Raw genomic sequence first — 15,887 nt, 5'->3', positions numbered from 1 at the left:
TCGGGGTTCGAGCCCGTCACCACCAAATACGGAGGATGCGGAAAGGTCAGGGAATGACCACCGCATATTCTTGGAGCAATATGGCTTTAGTTGCTAATGCTCCTAAAAACCAAATAACAAACAAACAAATACCAAATTGTTTTCAATTCAGTTATTGATGTATTCTCGAGATTGGATTTGTTCTTTGATGAGTTTAGTGTCTTTTCTGACATATTTAAATGCAACTGTTAATATATCTCGAGTTTTTAATCTCATTATTTTCATGGCCATATAAAGAAGATGATAAGACTTCACTCTGCACCGATCTGAATGATGAAGTTCACTCGATGCCATCATAAATGGTGTAACGTTTTAATTATCTGTAAACTCTCGATACTGACCAAAGTAAATGCTAGGAAAGTACAATTCTTCAGCATATTCATCAAAAAGCAAACATTGTGGAACATTTCGTTCACCAGAAGCTATTCGTAAATATTTTTCATCACTCCACAAAACAGTTTGTTGTTGGGTAACTTAACTTTCTTCAGTAGGTATAGTTTCACTCCTTTCATCACATGTAGGAGCATCATCGTGTTCCATGTTTTCATCAAAGAATGCTTCATCAATCTCAATATCATACAGACTATACAAAAAAGGCATAAGTAGATACATAAACCAAACCTTAGCATTAGCAGAGTCATACGATGCAAGAAAGCAAGCTTATGCAGCCTCAGCCTTAAAAAAAAACCCTCTCCCATTTCACCCCTCCATTTGTTCCAAATTGCCTGTCCAGCTCAGTCTTAAATTTATTTAGGCTATCAACTTCCACAACAAAAGATGGAAGTCTGTTCCACCAATCAACTACCTGCTGGCTAAAGGCAAAATTCCATACATCTATTCTACAACTGTCTTTCCACAGTTTGAATCTGTGTCCCCTCAGGTTCTTAATCTGAGCAAGAGAAAGAATCCCATCAGCATTCAGCTTGCTCAAGCCATTCACACCTTATACACCTCAATCAGATCACCTCACAAGCGCCTACTCTCCAGGTGCTGCAATTTGCAGAACTTAAGCCATTCTTGGTAAGACCACCCCTTTGTTGCCCTTCTCTGTACTCATTCTAGCAACTCTACATCCTTCCTAAAATGAGAACTCCAGACCTGTACACAGTACTTTAGGTATGGCCTGGCCATTGCTTTGTATAGCAGGATAAGCACCTCCTGTGACTGTTAGCAAAATTCCATATATCATTGACAAGACTCCATGACCTGCCCTGGCAGCCCCTCTGCAGTGCTCAGCGAACGTCTTATTTGACTGCACAGTTACCCCAGGCCTTTTTCACTTTCCACTTCTCTGAGTATAGTACCACACAGTTGGTATGTTTCTCTTCAGGTGTTACTACCCATACTTTGCATTTGTCAATGTTAAACTTCAGTTGCCACTTTTTAACCCATTTGCCCACCTTATCTAGATACGGTTGGAGTAGCATACTGTCGTTAACAACCCTGCCAACCTTTGTATCATCTGCAAACTTGGACATTAAAGCTGATATACCTTCATTAGTATTATTGATAAATGTACAAAACAACAACGGGCCCAACACCAATCCCTGTGGAACTCCACTAATAACATTTGTCCACAAAAAGCAGTGTCCATTGATTACCACTCTCTCATCTCCCACTTTACCATCCTTTTATCCATTGTAGCAACTTACCCTTAATGCCATACCTCTCCAATTTGTACAGCAGTCTTCCATGTGTAACAGTATCAAAAGCTTTCCTGAAATCCAAGTATATGATATCAAAATTATTTTTGGCATTCAGTTCCTTTGTGACCACATCATAGTATCCAAACAAATTGGTCAGACAAGACTTCCCTTTAACAAACCCATGCTGTCTTAGCTATTACTGCAGTCTTGTCTAGATGATCCTGCAATGCTTGTTTAACCAGTGATTCCATTATTTTCCCCGGAACACAAGTTAAACTAACAGGTCTATAGTTACCTGTCACCTTTTGTGAACCCCCTTTGTGAATTGGTGATACATTTGCACACCTCCAGTCCATGGGGTTCTCCCACGAGTCCAAGGAAGCTCTCATAATTATGGCTAAGGGTTTGCTTACTTCCTTTGCTGCCTCCTTTAATATAACTGGATAGATCCCGTTCGCCCCAGATGCCTTTTTTATGTTTAACTTCAATAATTTCTCCTCCACTTTTTTTTTTTTTTATGTAAACCCCAAACACAAGAGATATTAGAACCTATAGTACTTGGTACCATGCTTGGGTTGGAGGTTGAGAAGACAAAAGAAGATATTTGTTGACATTGGACTTGAACTTCTGTAGACTGTAATTTTCAGTAAATACGTATGAAGGAAGGTTGTTCCAGAAAACGGCAGTTGAATGAATAAACGACGAAGATGAAAAGTTGGTTCTGTGAGTTTGAAGTTGGACAGTAAATGGATGTTGGCTGGTGGCGGCACATGTTCAGACTGTTTTGAAAGAGAGAGTGGGAATTATAGAAGCCAATTCAGAAGAACAGTGCCTGTGGAAGTATCTGTAGAAGAGGCATGCAGCAGAAACAGTACGTCTATGAGACAGCGAATGAAGAGACTCTGTTAGAGATGAATCATTAATTAACCTAATTGCCCTCTTCTGAATGGAATCAAGAAGCCTGAGAGAGGTTTTGGGGGCACCACCCCAGATGTGGGAACAATATTCCATGGCTGGGCAGATTTGCAATTTATACAGAGTGAGCAGCTGTTTGGAAGAAAAGTAACGCTGAGAGCGAAAGAGAAAACCAAGTTTTTTAGATGCAGAGGAAGCAATATTTGTAATGTGCTTGTGCCAAGAGAGATTAGAAGTCAGGGTAATCCCCAAAAGAGATATATCATTTTGCCTAGAAATCGGAGTGTCACTAAAGATAAGCATAGGAGCAGAAGAATCCTTTTTGCGAGATGTCAGACAAGATTGAGTTTTAGAAGGGTTGAAATCAACTAAGTTGCCTTTGCCCCACTGGAGAATTACCTGAAGATCGGCCTTTAAGGAATTGGTAGCAGATTTTCGAGAACTTGAAGCTGATTGAGCAGGACAAGTTTCTCAAAATGGAAAGTGGAATGCAATGTGCCATCATCAGCAAAACTATGGATAGGATTTCCAGTCAATGGAAGAAGGTCATTAATATACAAGAGGAAAAGAGTGAGAGAAAGAACTGAACCTTGGGGGACACCGGCATTAGTGGAGAAGTTAGAAGACAGAGAGCCATCTACCATCACCCTCAGAGAGCGATCAGAGATCAAACTGGATAACCAATTACTAAAAACAGTTGGCAAAAAAAATAAGATGGAAGCTTGTTTAGAAGACCTATGCCAAACACGATCGAAAGCCTTTGAGATGTCAAGAGCAACTGCTTGCATTTCACCAAACTTTTCCATTGAATTTTTCCATAAATGGGTAACATAAACCAGAATATTACCAGTGGATCGACACTGACGGGATCCATACTGGCGATCGTTGATCAGAAGGAAGGTTTCTAGGCAGTTTAAGAGTTGGCAGTTAATTGATTTCTCCATTACTTTAGAAAGGGTAAAAGTAATTGCAATGGGATGATAATTGGATGGGAGGGATAAGTTCAGGAGCACAGGTTTTGAGAACAAGTGGGGAAATACCAGTGGGACTTGGAGCTTTTTTTGCATCAAGATTCATCAAAATCCTTCTGACATCCTTTTGACGGAAGACCACAGGAGGCATTGAATAGAGAGTGTTGGGAATGGTGGGAGGTGTTTTACCAAGATCAATACATGAGTTGGAAGAAAAATGGGATGCTAGCACGTCAGCTTTATCTTTGGCTGAAGTGACAACAGAACCATCTGGTTTGGACAGAGGTGGGAGCAGAGATGGGCAAAGGTTGCAGCCAAAGCTTTGGCAAGAGACCAGAATGCTCGGCTACCATTAGGGTAAGAAGCAAGTTTTCTACTCTTAGCCTGTTCAAACTCTAGTTTGGACTGATTAATAACTGCTTTACAATTGTTGGGAGCTTTGGTGTAGGCAGAAAATGAAACTGAAGAATTAGAAACAAGCCAATTACGATATGCAGCATTCTTCTCTTGAACACATTAGCACATTTATTGGAAAACCAAGGTTTATTTAAAGGACGAGATTTTAAAGTGGATTGTGGGATACAGGATTCCATTCCTGCACAAATAATTTCACTGAGATGATCTGAGCAAACATTGACATCAGAAGTTTTGAAACAGTAATCCGACCAAGGGAAAGAAGAAAAGAAGTCTCGCAGGTCATCCCATTTTGCATTCTTGTAATACCAAACAACACGAGGTTGGGAATAGCCATGAGATAAAGGTTGCATTGGAGAAGAGACAATCACCAAATTGTGATCTGAAGTGCCTAAAGGACCTCTCACTTCGACCGTGTACTTAGAAGGGTTGTTTGTGAGAAAAAAGATCAAGCATATTGGCTGTATGATTAGATTATCCAGTATTCTTGTAGGTAAATGAACAATCTGGGCAAAGTCATTAGTAATTGTAGAAGCCTCAGCGTCACGACCAGCTGGGTCGGTGTGACTAGAAAATGGAAGCCAGCTGGAGTTGGGAACATTAAAATCACCAAGGAAAATTACCTCACTGTTAGGAAAGTTGGACTGGAGAAAGTCAAGTTGCAAAGAGAGGAAGTCAAAGAGCTCCAAGTGATTAGTGGAGTTGGGAGAACGGTAGAAACAACAGATGAATTTTACACAATGAGGTAGAGAGAGAGATTTTAAGCCAGAGAAGATCAAAGAGAGAAGATTCCAAATTGCCAAGTCTCTGACAGGGAATATCAGAACGGACATATGCACAAGTACCACCTTTGAGGCAAAGGAATTATACAGCGAATAATTTGGGCATCTGAGATGAGCAGTAGTTGAATCAACCGATAACTGAGATTCTGTCAGAAAAAGCACATGGTGTTTGGCAGACTGCAAGTGGAAATGGACATTGTTGAGATTAGAATTGAGACTGCGTATATTTGTGAAATGAATTAGGAAGTGCTTGGGAGGTTTAGATCCTTTTGCAGATAAGCTTGCTCTATTAGTTTGACAATTCATGGTGTATTCAATAGTAAGAAAAAGTGGGTGGAACATGCTGTACGAAGTAATGAAATTTTTGGATATGGCGTACACATGGTAGGAATATATCCAGATCCTTGACATAACGTGGCCTCGACAATGCTCCCTGCATACACACTACTCGGACTCCCTCCAGTCACTATCTGGCAGAGCAGAGTTAGCAAGATTATACACTAGCTGATCCGGAAGCCTCCTAGAGAGTTACCAATAGGTTCAGTCCGGTGTACTAACTAGCGGCCGGCCTACGAACACCGTTTTAGAGCTGTACCCTCGAAGTGTAAGGAATATTGGATCTCTTCACAATGTTCATCATAACCTCAAAAGTCAACAATCATACTGCATGATGGAAGAGATAGGGAATGGTTGACTGGAACTTAGCTCTAGAGACTAAACATGGGTTCCACCACTTCAAGCCTCCAATAAGCAAAGTGGTGGTATTGCACCGGTTGATGAAGTCATCTACCTCCTAGTACTGCCTGTTAACATTGAGGGGCAGCATTCCTCCATGTGGTGTGGGTGCCACACCACGACCTCTGCTTACGTTGGTTCACACCTGGGTGGTCACCCACCATGTACTTGTGCATGGAGGTTATACCCTGGATTACTAACAGTCCCACCATCGGGAAGGTGCAAGCAGAGGATTTGGCTGTCACAGACCGTCCGGGCTTTGCCGAAATTGGGTCCATTTGACTTGAATGTCACCCGAATATCAGTTCCATCAGCGTTTTTGACTCCCAGGTAGCAAGTACAGCTTGTCTGGCATATCTGCGAGAATGTCTCTGACAACCTCAAGGACTTTGCTCTCAGTTGTTACAAAATCACTTAGCTGCCTGTTAGAGTTTGATAAACTTCTGGCACTCCCCTCATTGAATAACTCCTCGTGTGTGAATGTAGATGGAAATACTTATTCAGTTTATCAACTACCTGAGCATGATCATCAAGTCAACCCATCAATGTTAAATGGTCCAATCTGATTCATCCATTTCCTTCTAGAGTTTACATAAGTAAAGAACTCTTTGCTGTTTTTCTTCACATTCTTTGCCAAGGTTTTCTCATAATCTTCCATAGGCTTCTCTGTCACCTAATACTTTATATGCATCCCATACATTTTTCTTCTCTGCCACGAGCCTCATTAATTCATCTGCCATCCATTTAGGCCTAAACCTTGAACAGTATTTCTTAGTTGGAATGAAAAGCCTAGTAGTCTGCAAAATTAAGTCTCTGAAGGCTTCCCATTTGGTACCTCCTTAGCCAGGTGGGCAAGAGCAGCAGTGCATAGCACACGCTTCTTGATTAGACCGGGGTTCAAGCCCGTGACCACCAAATACGAAAGATGCAGAAAAGTCAGGGAATGACCACCGCATAACCCCGGAGCAATATGACCTTAGTTGCTAATGCTCCTAAAAACCAAATAACAACAATATAACAGCTTCCCATTTAGAATTCAGCATTGGTAACATCGTCAGTTGATCCCACTGTACAGAATTGAAAAATTGTCTGAGACCGCTGTAGTCACCTTTACGAAAGCAAAAGCCCTTCCCTTTAGCCTTGATGGTAGTTACATCCTTAAGTAATTCCAACATTGTGATTATTGTCACCCAGTGGTTCCTTTATCTGCAAATTCTTAATGCATGAATAATCACTGCTGATAATCAGATCAAGAGTATTACTCCCTCTGGTTGCCTCTCGAACGTGTTGCTGAAAATAGTCATCCAATAAATCCACAAGTTCCAGTCAATATCTGGAAAGTTAAAATCCCCCATTATAAGACATTCTGATTTACTGGCCCACTCTATTTCTCTGCAAAATTGCTCATTATACTCATCAGATTCATTAGGTGTATATCACACCCCTACTCTCATTTTTCCTTACCCAGTGCTTATGTCACACCAAACAGACTCAACATTACATTGTCTACCAACATCAATTGGATGCAATTCCTTAGATTTTGTGTTTCTTAACTAACAGCATAACCCCTTCCTCCCTTCCTGTCAGTCCTTTCTGTACACGTTGTACTACCCAAATTCCAATTCTGCACTGCTTATGTCTGTGTGACACCACATCTCTGATATCCCTTACATTTCCTTTATGAACCAAGCCCATTAAATAACTCAATTTTTGTATTTTTTTACATTTGTTATGAATGTTAACGCAATAATCGTCATCTGTTCTCTGAGGCAAATGATTGACCATCGAATTAACATTTACAGGAACATTTATAATTTTGCCCAAAATTCCGTATTGGCTGAAATGAATTAGAAGTCTTAGACTTCTAATTTGCATGAATGGTATACTAGGAGATATGAGTCACTCGGTTACTAAATCAAATCGAGGCAGATGAGGTGGAATAGCAGGATAAACGAAACCATTGCTCTTCGAAATGTTGTTTTCGTATTTTAACTTTTTCCTGGCACAGTATAACCGGGTAACTTCCTGGAGTGCATAATTTTATATCATTTTCATACCATAATCAATTGCAGATGTCACAAACAGCTCCAAATGTAATTTTTCAGAAATTGTCATTCAAATTCTTTATAGGAGTTACGGTCGTATTCAGTGTTCTTGTGAATGATTTCATTCTCTACTACTGTGCAATGTCTACAACAGGCAGTTGAGCTGAAATATGATTTTGTTTCTTTCTGGACGATGCAATCAAAGCTAGTTATTTCAGTATACTCTGTCTAGCCAATTCAGGAATCAATTGAAAATCCTCAGGTTGGAACTGCATTTGAACTCAAATCATCTGGATCAAAATCTTCAGGAAGTTCTTGAATATAATTTTGTGATGTCGACGGTCCAGCTTCTCAATGTAGAAGATTGATGTTGATCAAAATCTTGAGAAATAGATTTTATTAAACTCTGCATGTTTTTTTTTTTTTTTTTCTTTCTCTCTATGTTTTTGAACTCTTTCTTTTGTTGACATGGGAAGCTTCTTCAGTGGCTTTGAAGCTTTTATTCTTGCATACTTCTCTTGATTTCCCTCAGCTGGAGTTTTAGCCACCATCGAAATACTTTTATAGGTATTTTTACCTATAAAAGTATTTCAAGAGTTAGTGAAATCCATTTGTAGACTAGTATGACATCATAACCAAAAACTACTGCAAGAAGTTATTGTTTCTTGAAGTGATTGTTTTATTGTTGCGTTCTTGAATCAAAGCCATTTAAATTTTAAACAATGAAGTGGTCTTTGTGTGAAAGAATATCCTTGGAAGAATATTCTTTAATAAAATTGCAGATTTTATTAAAGTCTGTATTTTTTTCGTTCTCCATGTTTTTGAACTTGTTCCTTTTCAACATGAGAGGCTTCTTCGGTGACTTTGAAGCTTTTATTCTTGCCTAATATTAGTACATATTATTATAACAAATCAACGTTAGTGATTGAAAGCAGCCTTTAGGAAGTGATGTCATTTCCGTATCTTAGTATGAACTTACTCTACTGAATCAACTATTTAGCACTATTAGCACCATAAGCACTATTTAGGAAGTGACATCATTTAAAATCTAATGGTCAGCTTTCTTCGTTACCAATCAAATTTACTCTAGTGCCACCATAGATGTTTTCACATCAAAAATAAAATTTTATTTACAATAAAGGTTATGGCCCTAGGGTATGTGTGCAGACACAAATTTGCACCATGTGAAATTGAGCCCATATGCTATCCAAAAAAAGTGCACAGCCCATTGTTAGCTGCTGCTCTGTTACATTTACTGCAAAAAAACAGTTACAATGAAGTTGTATATTCTCTTGGCCTCAGCCATCCAGAGTATAAACAGACATTTGTTTATTTATTTACAGAAATCAATTAAAGAAATCCGAAATCAATCAGTATGGGTATACTGCAAGTACTGTAGAATTCAAAAAATCCAAAAATGTTTTCCATAAATGAAAAACAAAGTTTGACAGTGGCAGTGCAAACCCCATTGCATTAAACTGGGTCACAATCACTGACCTGATTAAACTCAGGTGTTGGTCCAGATATCTTTGATGGAATAGATATCTGGACCAACACCTTTTTGATTTGCCTTTCCCAATTTACAATATTATATTGGTTTTGATTAACTGTATTTCTGGCACAATGACCACCACATTCACTCTTGAGGTATGCAATTTCCTTGATTATAATTTTTGGGTTGGTCATTTGCAAAATGTGGAATAGTATCTATGGTCCTGTGACCTAATTTGCTTAATTAATTTTTTGTGTGTATGGATGGGTCGGGGGTGGTCTATGTGCTAAAAGACTATATGCTAAGCATACTCAGAAATACATTAGTAACAACATGCAGTTATAGCTCTGAAAGATAAATATCAGGTGTGTTTTCCCAAAGGTAAGTCAGTTAAATTTACATTGAGCAACTTAATGTTTCTGTTGATGAAAGAAATACCTTAATAAAGTGACTTTTTTTTCACCACACATGTTAAAATAAAGCCCTTTTGTTAGTTATAAAATAAAAGAATTAAGAAATTTGTAACTTTCGTTTTTGTGACATTCACTTTAAAATCATTAAATCCTGTGATTTAAAAAAAAAAAAAGTGATACTAATTTGATAAGAATAAACTAAGTAGCTTGCTGATTTTTGTTTTACCTCAATTTGATAATCCTAGTTGAAGATGATGAAATTTTTCAATACTTGGATATATAAATACACTGCAGTATATTTTTCTTGACATTAAAATGTAAAATTACACTATGTATAACTTCTTTAGCAGTATCGTTGAAGAGTGACACAGACATTATTTATAATTTCCTTGTTGTTTTAAGTAGGAAAGGATACATAAAATTACTTTTTTATAGCTATCCAACACTACAGCTTGCTTCACGAATAATGTCTGAGCCTCCTTCTCTCAATAGTCCACAGCAGCAACAAAGAGAGAGGGCTACAAGCACTTTTAGCACCACACTAGGCTTAGCCAAACTTTTAAATGAAAGAGGAATTCATGCCATGGTGCCTACTGCAGTTGCAGATCGTCATAAAGTAAGTGCACTTTTAAAATAAGTGTTTACCCCCTTCATAAGTAATCTGTGTTGTAGAAATTGAATTACTATCATTTCCTTTAATTGTTACATGAATTGTTAGTATTGTTACAAAAAATATTCCTGAGAGAAGTGATGAGGGAGATAAAGGAAATATAACTAGTAACTATTGTTGAATCTCCTTCCTCTGTTTTTTAATCAAAATACAGGTATGTGGCCACAAGTGATGAGGTACTTTCCTTTTTAATGTGTAAGCAATATTTCCATTGAAATATTGCTTACATTCTCAAAGTCATATTTATCGTGGGCCTGGAATAATTTGAGTTTTCAGGGCTCGAATTAGTGCACTCTAAAATTCTTCTTTTAGAGGTTCATGATGGCTTTAGTTCAGTTGCAAATTTCAGAATTCACTTTCATGGACTTGTTAGTATAGCTTCACATATTTACTAGTATTAGCTTCATTTCATTGTTCTTTTTGTAGTACACCTTTTACAATCTACCATACTACCACTATTTTATTAAGAATTTAGATCTTCATGCTGAAGTAGACTGCCTTGCCCTTTCCTACTGTACAGCTTTTAAATTTCATATTTTTTATATAACATAAATATTTTTATCTTTTACCCAATAATTGCTTGTTTTCTTCTTTACTAACTCCTCCCAAACTATTTGGCCAGTATCCATCGAACTTGGCATGGTGACACCTAAAGGTTTTGTTGTGGACAGTGATAATAGCTAAAGCTGCTTCTTCAGTGTCTAATATGCTAATATATATGATAGTCAGGGCTTAAAGTTGTACATTGTATGTAAAATTTCAGCAAAGTCAAGTCATTTTGCATCAGCCAAATTCTCCTCTTGCACTATCACATTGGCAGGACTGTTAGTCATTCTGGATATATCCCACATATTGCAGCATTCAAAAGTGTATGAATTCCGAAGTTGGCCATGCTGCAATTGTTAGTTTGTGGTACTATTACCTCCACAGAGGAATGTATATGTCTCAATGTGATACCAGTAATACCAGGCGATCTAGAATTCACTGTGTTTTTGTTTGTTATTGAAATCATATTTTTGGTTATAAGAATCAAAAGTCAAGTTAGCCTTCTAATAGGCATGACCAAAATAAATAAAAATCCAAAAGCAGACTTGTTGTTTACTTTAAACACCATTTAGCTTTTGGGAGGTGGAATGAAAAGCAATAGATAGTTGCTCATTCTACCACTGTATTGGGTAATAGGAGCAACTAATATCTTTAGTACAGCATTTTTATATCCAAAATAATTATTTTGTAATTGCTTTATTACCTCCAAACACTTGGCAACGTGAAATGAGTGAAAAAGCTGATACCTGCACTACCTAAAATTGAATACAGTACTGTATTTTAAATAGAAGAGGAATGTGCAGGTAGCAGTGGGAAACTCAGGTTTGTAGTTTGCATAAATATGAGATTTAAAAAAAAAATTCAAATGGGGAAACTTTCAAAAGTAAACACCTGCCACTGAGTGAGAGAGAGAGCGCACTGTTGCATTTGTTATTGTGATATGTTTAGTTACAGAACAAATTTTTGTGAACAACAGTTGATATGCTTTCGAAGACTAAAAAAAGACTTTTAGAATAGCAAAAATTCCTAATGGCTGTAAGGTAATGTGTACAAAAAGTATGTGAACTGACAAACTACTTACACTTTTACTAAAATGAGATTAAAAGGAGACAATTGATATACCATATTTTAAATAAGTGTACACCAAAATAGTTAGGCTATACTTTGTCTTCTCTGGAAAAGTATAGAAACATAATAGAAACTAAATTTTTATTATTTAACAAACCCAAATTTTTTTATGGTTCTACAGAGAGTTATGTTAAATTTCAAAATGGTGTCTCTTAACCTCAATGTAGGAAAGCAGTGTTTTGGCATATTTTTGTAAACTCCTGTGCGTAGCACATCTTATTTTGGAAAATTCTTTAGTTAATTCTTTCTTTTCAACATTTCTATCTGAATCATGGTATGAAGCTTTCTTTATTAGGTTTCCTCCTCCTCCTCACTTGCTTCCTGCTTTTTTCTGAGAACTTGCCTAAAGAGTTGTTCAAGGGAATTTTTCACTCTGCACAAGATACAATGCAACTCAGACTTGAACACAGTGGAATATAAAAACAGACGCACAAATGCAGAAGGCAAAGTGAAACCATTGCATAACACATGAAAATCTTACTTCCTCTGCTCAAGATTAGTGAACTGATCCCTAATTAAAGATTTCTTTCAAAATTCTTTTGGTAATTGACAGGATTCAACATCAGACTTCTCTGAATGAGTGCAAAAAGCAAAAATTGTATTAATTAAGCTGCCACAGACTCCTGTTACAGATGGAGTCTCTTAACCCTCTAATGTGCATGCCTTTGTATAGCATATGCAATAGCCATTTAAATTTTAAAAAAATCTATACATGACACCAACATCAATTTTATTATTGAATAAATTTGGCCATGAAAAAGTTTTCTTTAAGCCTATTCTTGATAATTATATGCAAGTATTGATAAACAAAAATTTAAAATTAACAGCATCTCTCTCATCCAATTATTGAAGCATGTGGGCTTTTCATTTCACAGTTACCTTCTCAGATAGTGTGAGTTACTCTAGCCATAGCATGTGCTCTTCTCAACATGCTAACAGTGAAGATAAAGCTCAAATGTGGGTGGCAATAAACTACATGGACAGAGCACGTGTGTAAAGCATGATAGAAGATGGTTTTATTTTAAAAAATTAATTAAAAATATGTTTTCAATATAAAAAGAGTTTTTTCACAATTGTGTTCATAATAGATTTGAAAATAAAGGTAGAATCAAAAAGTGAACAATTTGAATTACTTTTCTAATTTTCAAGGTTATAAAATGGGGTTTCTTCTAGCAAGCCTACCTGCTTAGCAAAAAAAATTGTCTAACAATCCTCTCAAAACAAATTTTGACTCAGATAACAATAACTTGACAGTTTAATTACTTTTCAGCTTGAATATTGGATTCCTAGTGGCTATTAAATACAAATTGTGTTAGTTAACATCTATTGATCTTGAAAATTGCTTCATCAGATCGAAATTTCATCGGGCAAATTTTCATTATTTCTTACATCTAGAGAAACTTTACTGTGAATTCAGCTCTTATCGGATAATTCTCATTAAGTTTGTATCTTGAATCCTAAAATTTTTCTTATTAAAGTTTTGAGTACTTTCAGCTCACTTGGAAACTTGTAGATTTTTAGGAACAGGTTCGATAAAGAGTTTGAATAATACTTGCAGAATTTTCTTTCGTTTGAGTTGAATATATTCTACCTTTAGGGAGATAAACAACACTTGCTGTCTTCTCAAAATGTTTAATTATTTGAGAGAGAGAGAGAGAGTGAGAGAGAGAACAATGAAGAATCAGACTACTTGGGCATTCTGTTTGGATTATTGTCACTTTGAATGCATGCAATAAATTTTTACTGAAATAATTCTATCATCAGATTTTATTTCAGCCATGGTGCATATAAAACTTGACTTCTTCCAGCATAAAAAAAAAAAAAAAAAAAAAAAAAGCTTTATAAATATAACATTTTGAGAGGTGTTTTTTTTTTTTTTTTTTTTTGTGTGGGTACAGGCAACCCCCATATAACATGGTTTCGCTCTAACACAATTGATAAAGTGCGGAAATCATCGCACAACACAATACTAATATAACGCGGTTAGAGAATTTTGGCAACCTCGCATAAAGCAGTATTTTTGAGCTTTTGTGCAGGGAAAAACTCTGCTATTATGTTGGATGTAATTATTTTTCAATATTTCCATTCTTTTTTGTGAATCCCCGCTTTTGGCTTGCTAATTTTTCTGCAAAAAAAAAAAAAATTATTGAGAAATCCCAATAGCACAGAAATCCTTGTTTATGTGCTATTGAACTTGTGGTAAAATCTAGATTTCAAAGTGTTATTACTATTGGATAACGTCCAAAAGGTCCAGGCCATACAAAAGATTTAAGTCATCCAAACGTTGAAGTAATGTTCCTACCACCCCTAGTACAACTTCTTTAATTAGATCAAGGCATTATATCTACCTTTGAAACTCATACATCAGAAAATCGTTACAGTGGATTTCGGAAAAAATTAATTCCTAATTGAATTGATGGAAAACTAAAGTGATGAAGACATGGGCATGGAAACAATTTTTCAATTGTGGACTGTATTGGAATCATAGTTCATCACTCAAAGAAGTAAAACTGTTAATATTAAATGCGTGTTGGAAAAATGTATGGCCAGAGTCAGTTCATTCAGGAAATATGGCCGAACCAACATAAAACGGAATCCATGCCATAATAGAACTTTCTAAATCAGTAGGAGGGGAAGATTTTGATGATATGACTAATGAATCCCTCGTGGGTAGCACAGTTGGTAGTCACCCCACCCAGGTGGAAAAGACCAAAGTTCGAATCCTTGATGACAGGAGGAATTTTTATGGTTATTTTTTACAACATAGTTGAGTTAGTCGGTCTGAGGTGAAGGTAGCATGGTTTTTCTCCTGGAAATTCGGATTTTTCGTCCAGAAAAATAGAAAATCAACCTCAGAACACACGCAGTTTGAACACACAGAGCAACATAGTCTTAGTCACTGATGCTCCATAAAAAAATAAATAAATAAAAAAATGATTACTGAAGACGTTCAAGAATTTCTTGTAGAAAAAGAGGCTGACAAAATGGATTTTGTGGAAATGGCATTGGAGGCAAATCAATTCAGAGGATGATAGCACAGATGAAAATTCTGAACTTCCAAATTTTGCACTAAAAAGTATACCAAAAGGCATAAAGTTAGCCAAGCAATTAGAATCTTATTTTTTGAATTAAGATTCTTCGACTGAAAGGAGCCGAAAGTTCAAAAGGGAGCTTCAAAAATGCTTTGTTCCATAAAATGAAATTACAAAGATCTGTCAAGCAAAAGGAAACACCCAAATTAATGATTTTTTAAAGAGAGCAGAAGATACGCAAAATATAGAATGGTGTATTTTTGTCAGTTTTGTTAACAAGATGGTGTATTTTTGTTAGCTCTTGGAACATAACTCCCCCCCCTCTCTTTTGTACTATGTCAATAAACCCTTTTGTCGTATATGTTACTTAGTCCCGTATAATATGGTTTCGCACTACATGAGATTTTATAGGAACCTAACTACTGTGTTGTACGAGGGTTACCTGTACTGTGACCCTGTATAGGGTGAGCCAAAAGTCACAGTACACAAAAAAAAAAAGAAAGAAAGAAGCCAACTCAAAATATTACATTTATGTTTAGGCAACAGGGTGGTTGCCTAAACATTTAGCATTGAATATGCAATGATGAGGCTGCCCATCCCCTCCCAATAGTTTGTCTGGTTCTTCCTTGAATTCATTCAAACTGTCCACTGGCTGAAGACAAACTTCTATACATCTGATATTAGATGTGCAGAAGCTTGACCACAGTGTCCCTTTTACAAAGACAAGCATGCCAATACAGTACAATACATTAAAAAAAAAAAAAAAAGCAGAGTATTTCAATAAAAAAGCATATTGGTGACGATAAGAATTTTTGTATTAAACCCTTTGGTAACTCCTTTGTGTAGAAGAAATGCATTATCAGTTTAATATACATTAGTTGTTAATGCATAATTGCTTAAGAATGATTTCTTATGTGGGGGGGGGAATGGCAAAATATTGCTAAATATTGTTCCTTTTGTAAGTAAAAACTAAACATATTTTGATAATTATAATACAGAGTAATTATTAATGTTAGATCATAAGAAAAGGTAATATTTGCACTTGTATGGGAGGGGGCA

General features: G+C 36.5%; 1 protein-coding gene across 1 annotated transcript in view; it reads left to right on the top strand.

Annotated features, from left to right (window-relative positions):
• Window positions 1-15,887, top strand: part of LOC150075975 (trafficking kinesin-binding protein 1-like) — a gene marked incomplete at its 5' end in the record, with an annotated part of 323,798 nt that overhangs the window by 292,286 nt on the left and 15,625 nt on the right. The window contains one exon of the mRNA XM_090387224.1: window positions 9,888-10,068. Coding sequence (XP_090243350.1) covers window positions 9,888-10,068 — 181 coding nt within the window. The remainder of the gene's footprint in view (window positions 1-9,887; window positions 10,069-15,887) is intronic.

This window comes from Mastigoproctus giganteus, chromosome 13, assembly GCF_048544385.1.
Source record: "Mastigoproctus giganteus isolate SK-2022 chromosome 13, ASM4854438v1, whole genome shotgun sequence".
NCBI classification, from domain to species: domain Eukaryota; kingdom Metazoa; phylum Arthropoda; class Arachnida; order Uropygi; family Thelyphonidae; genus Mastigoproctus; species Mastigoproctus giganteus.
This window is presented reverse-complemented; position numbering and strand designations above follow the sequence as displayed.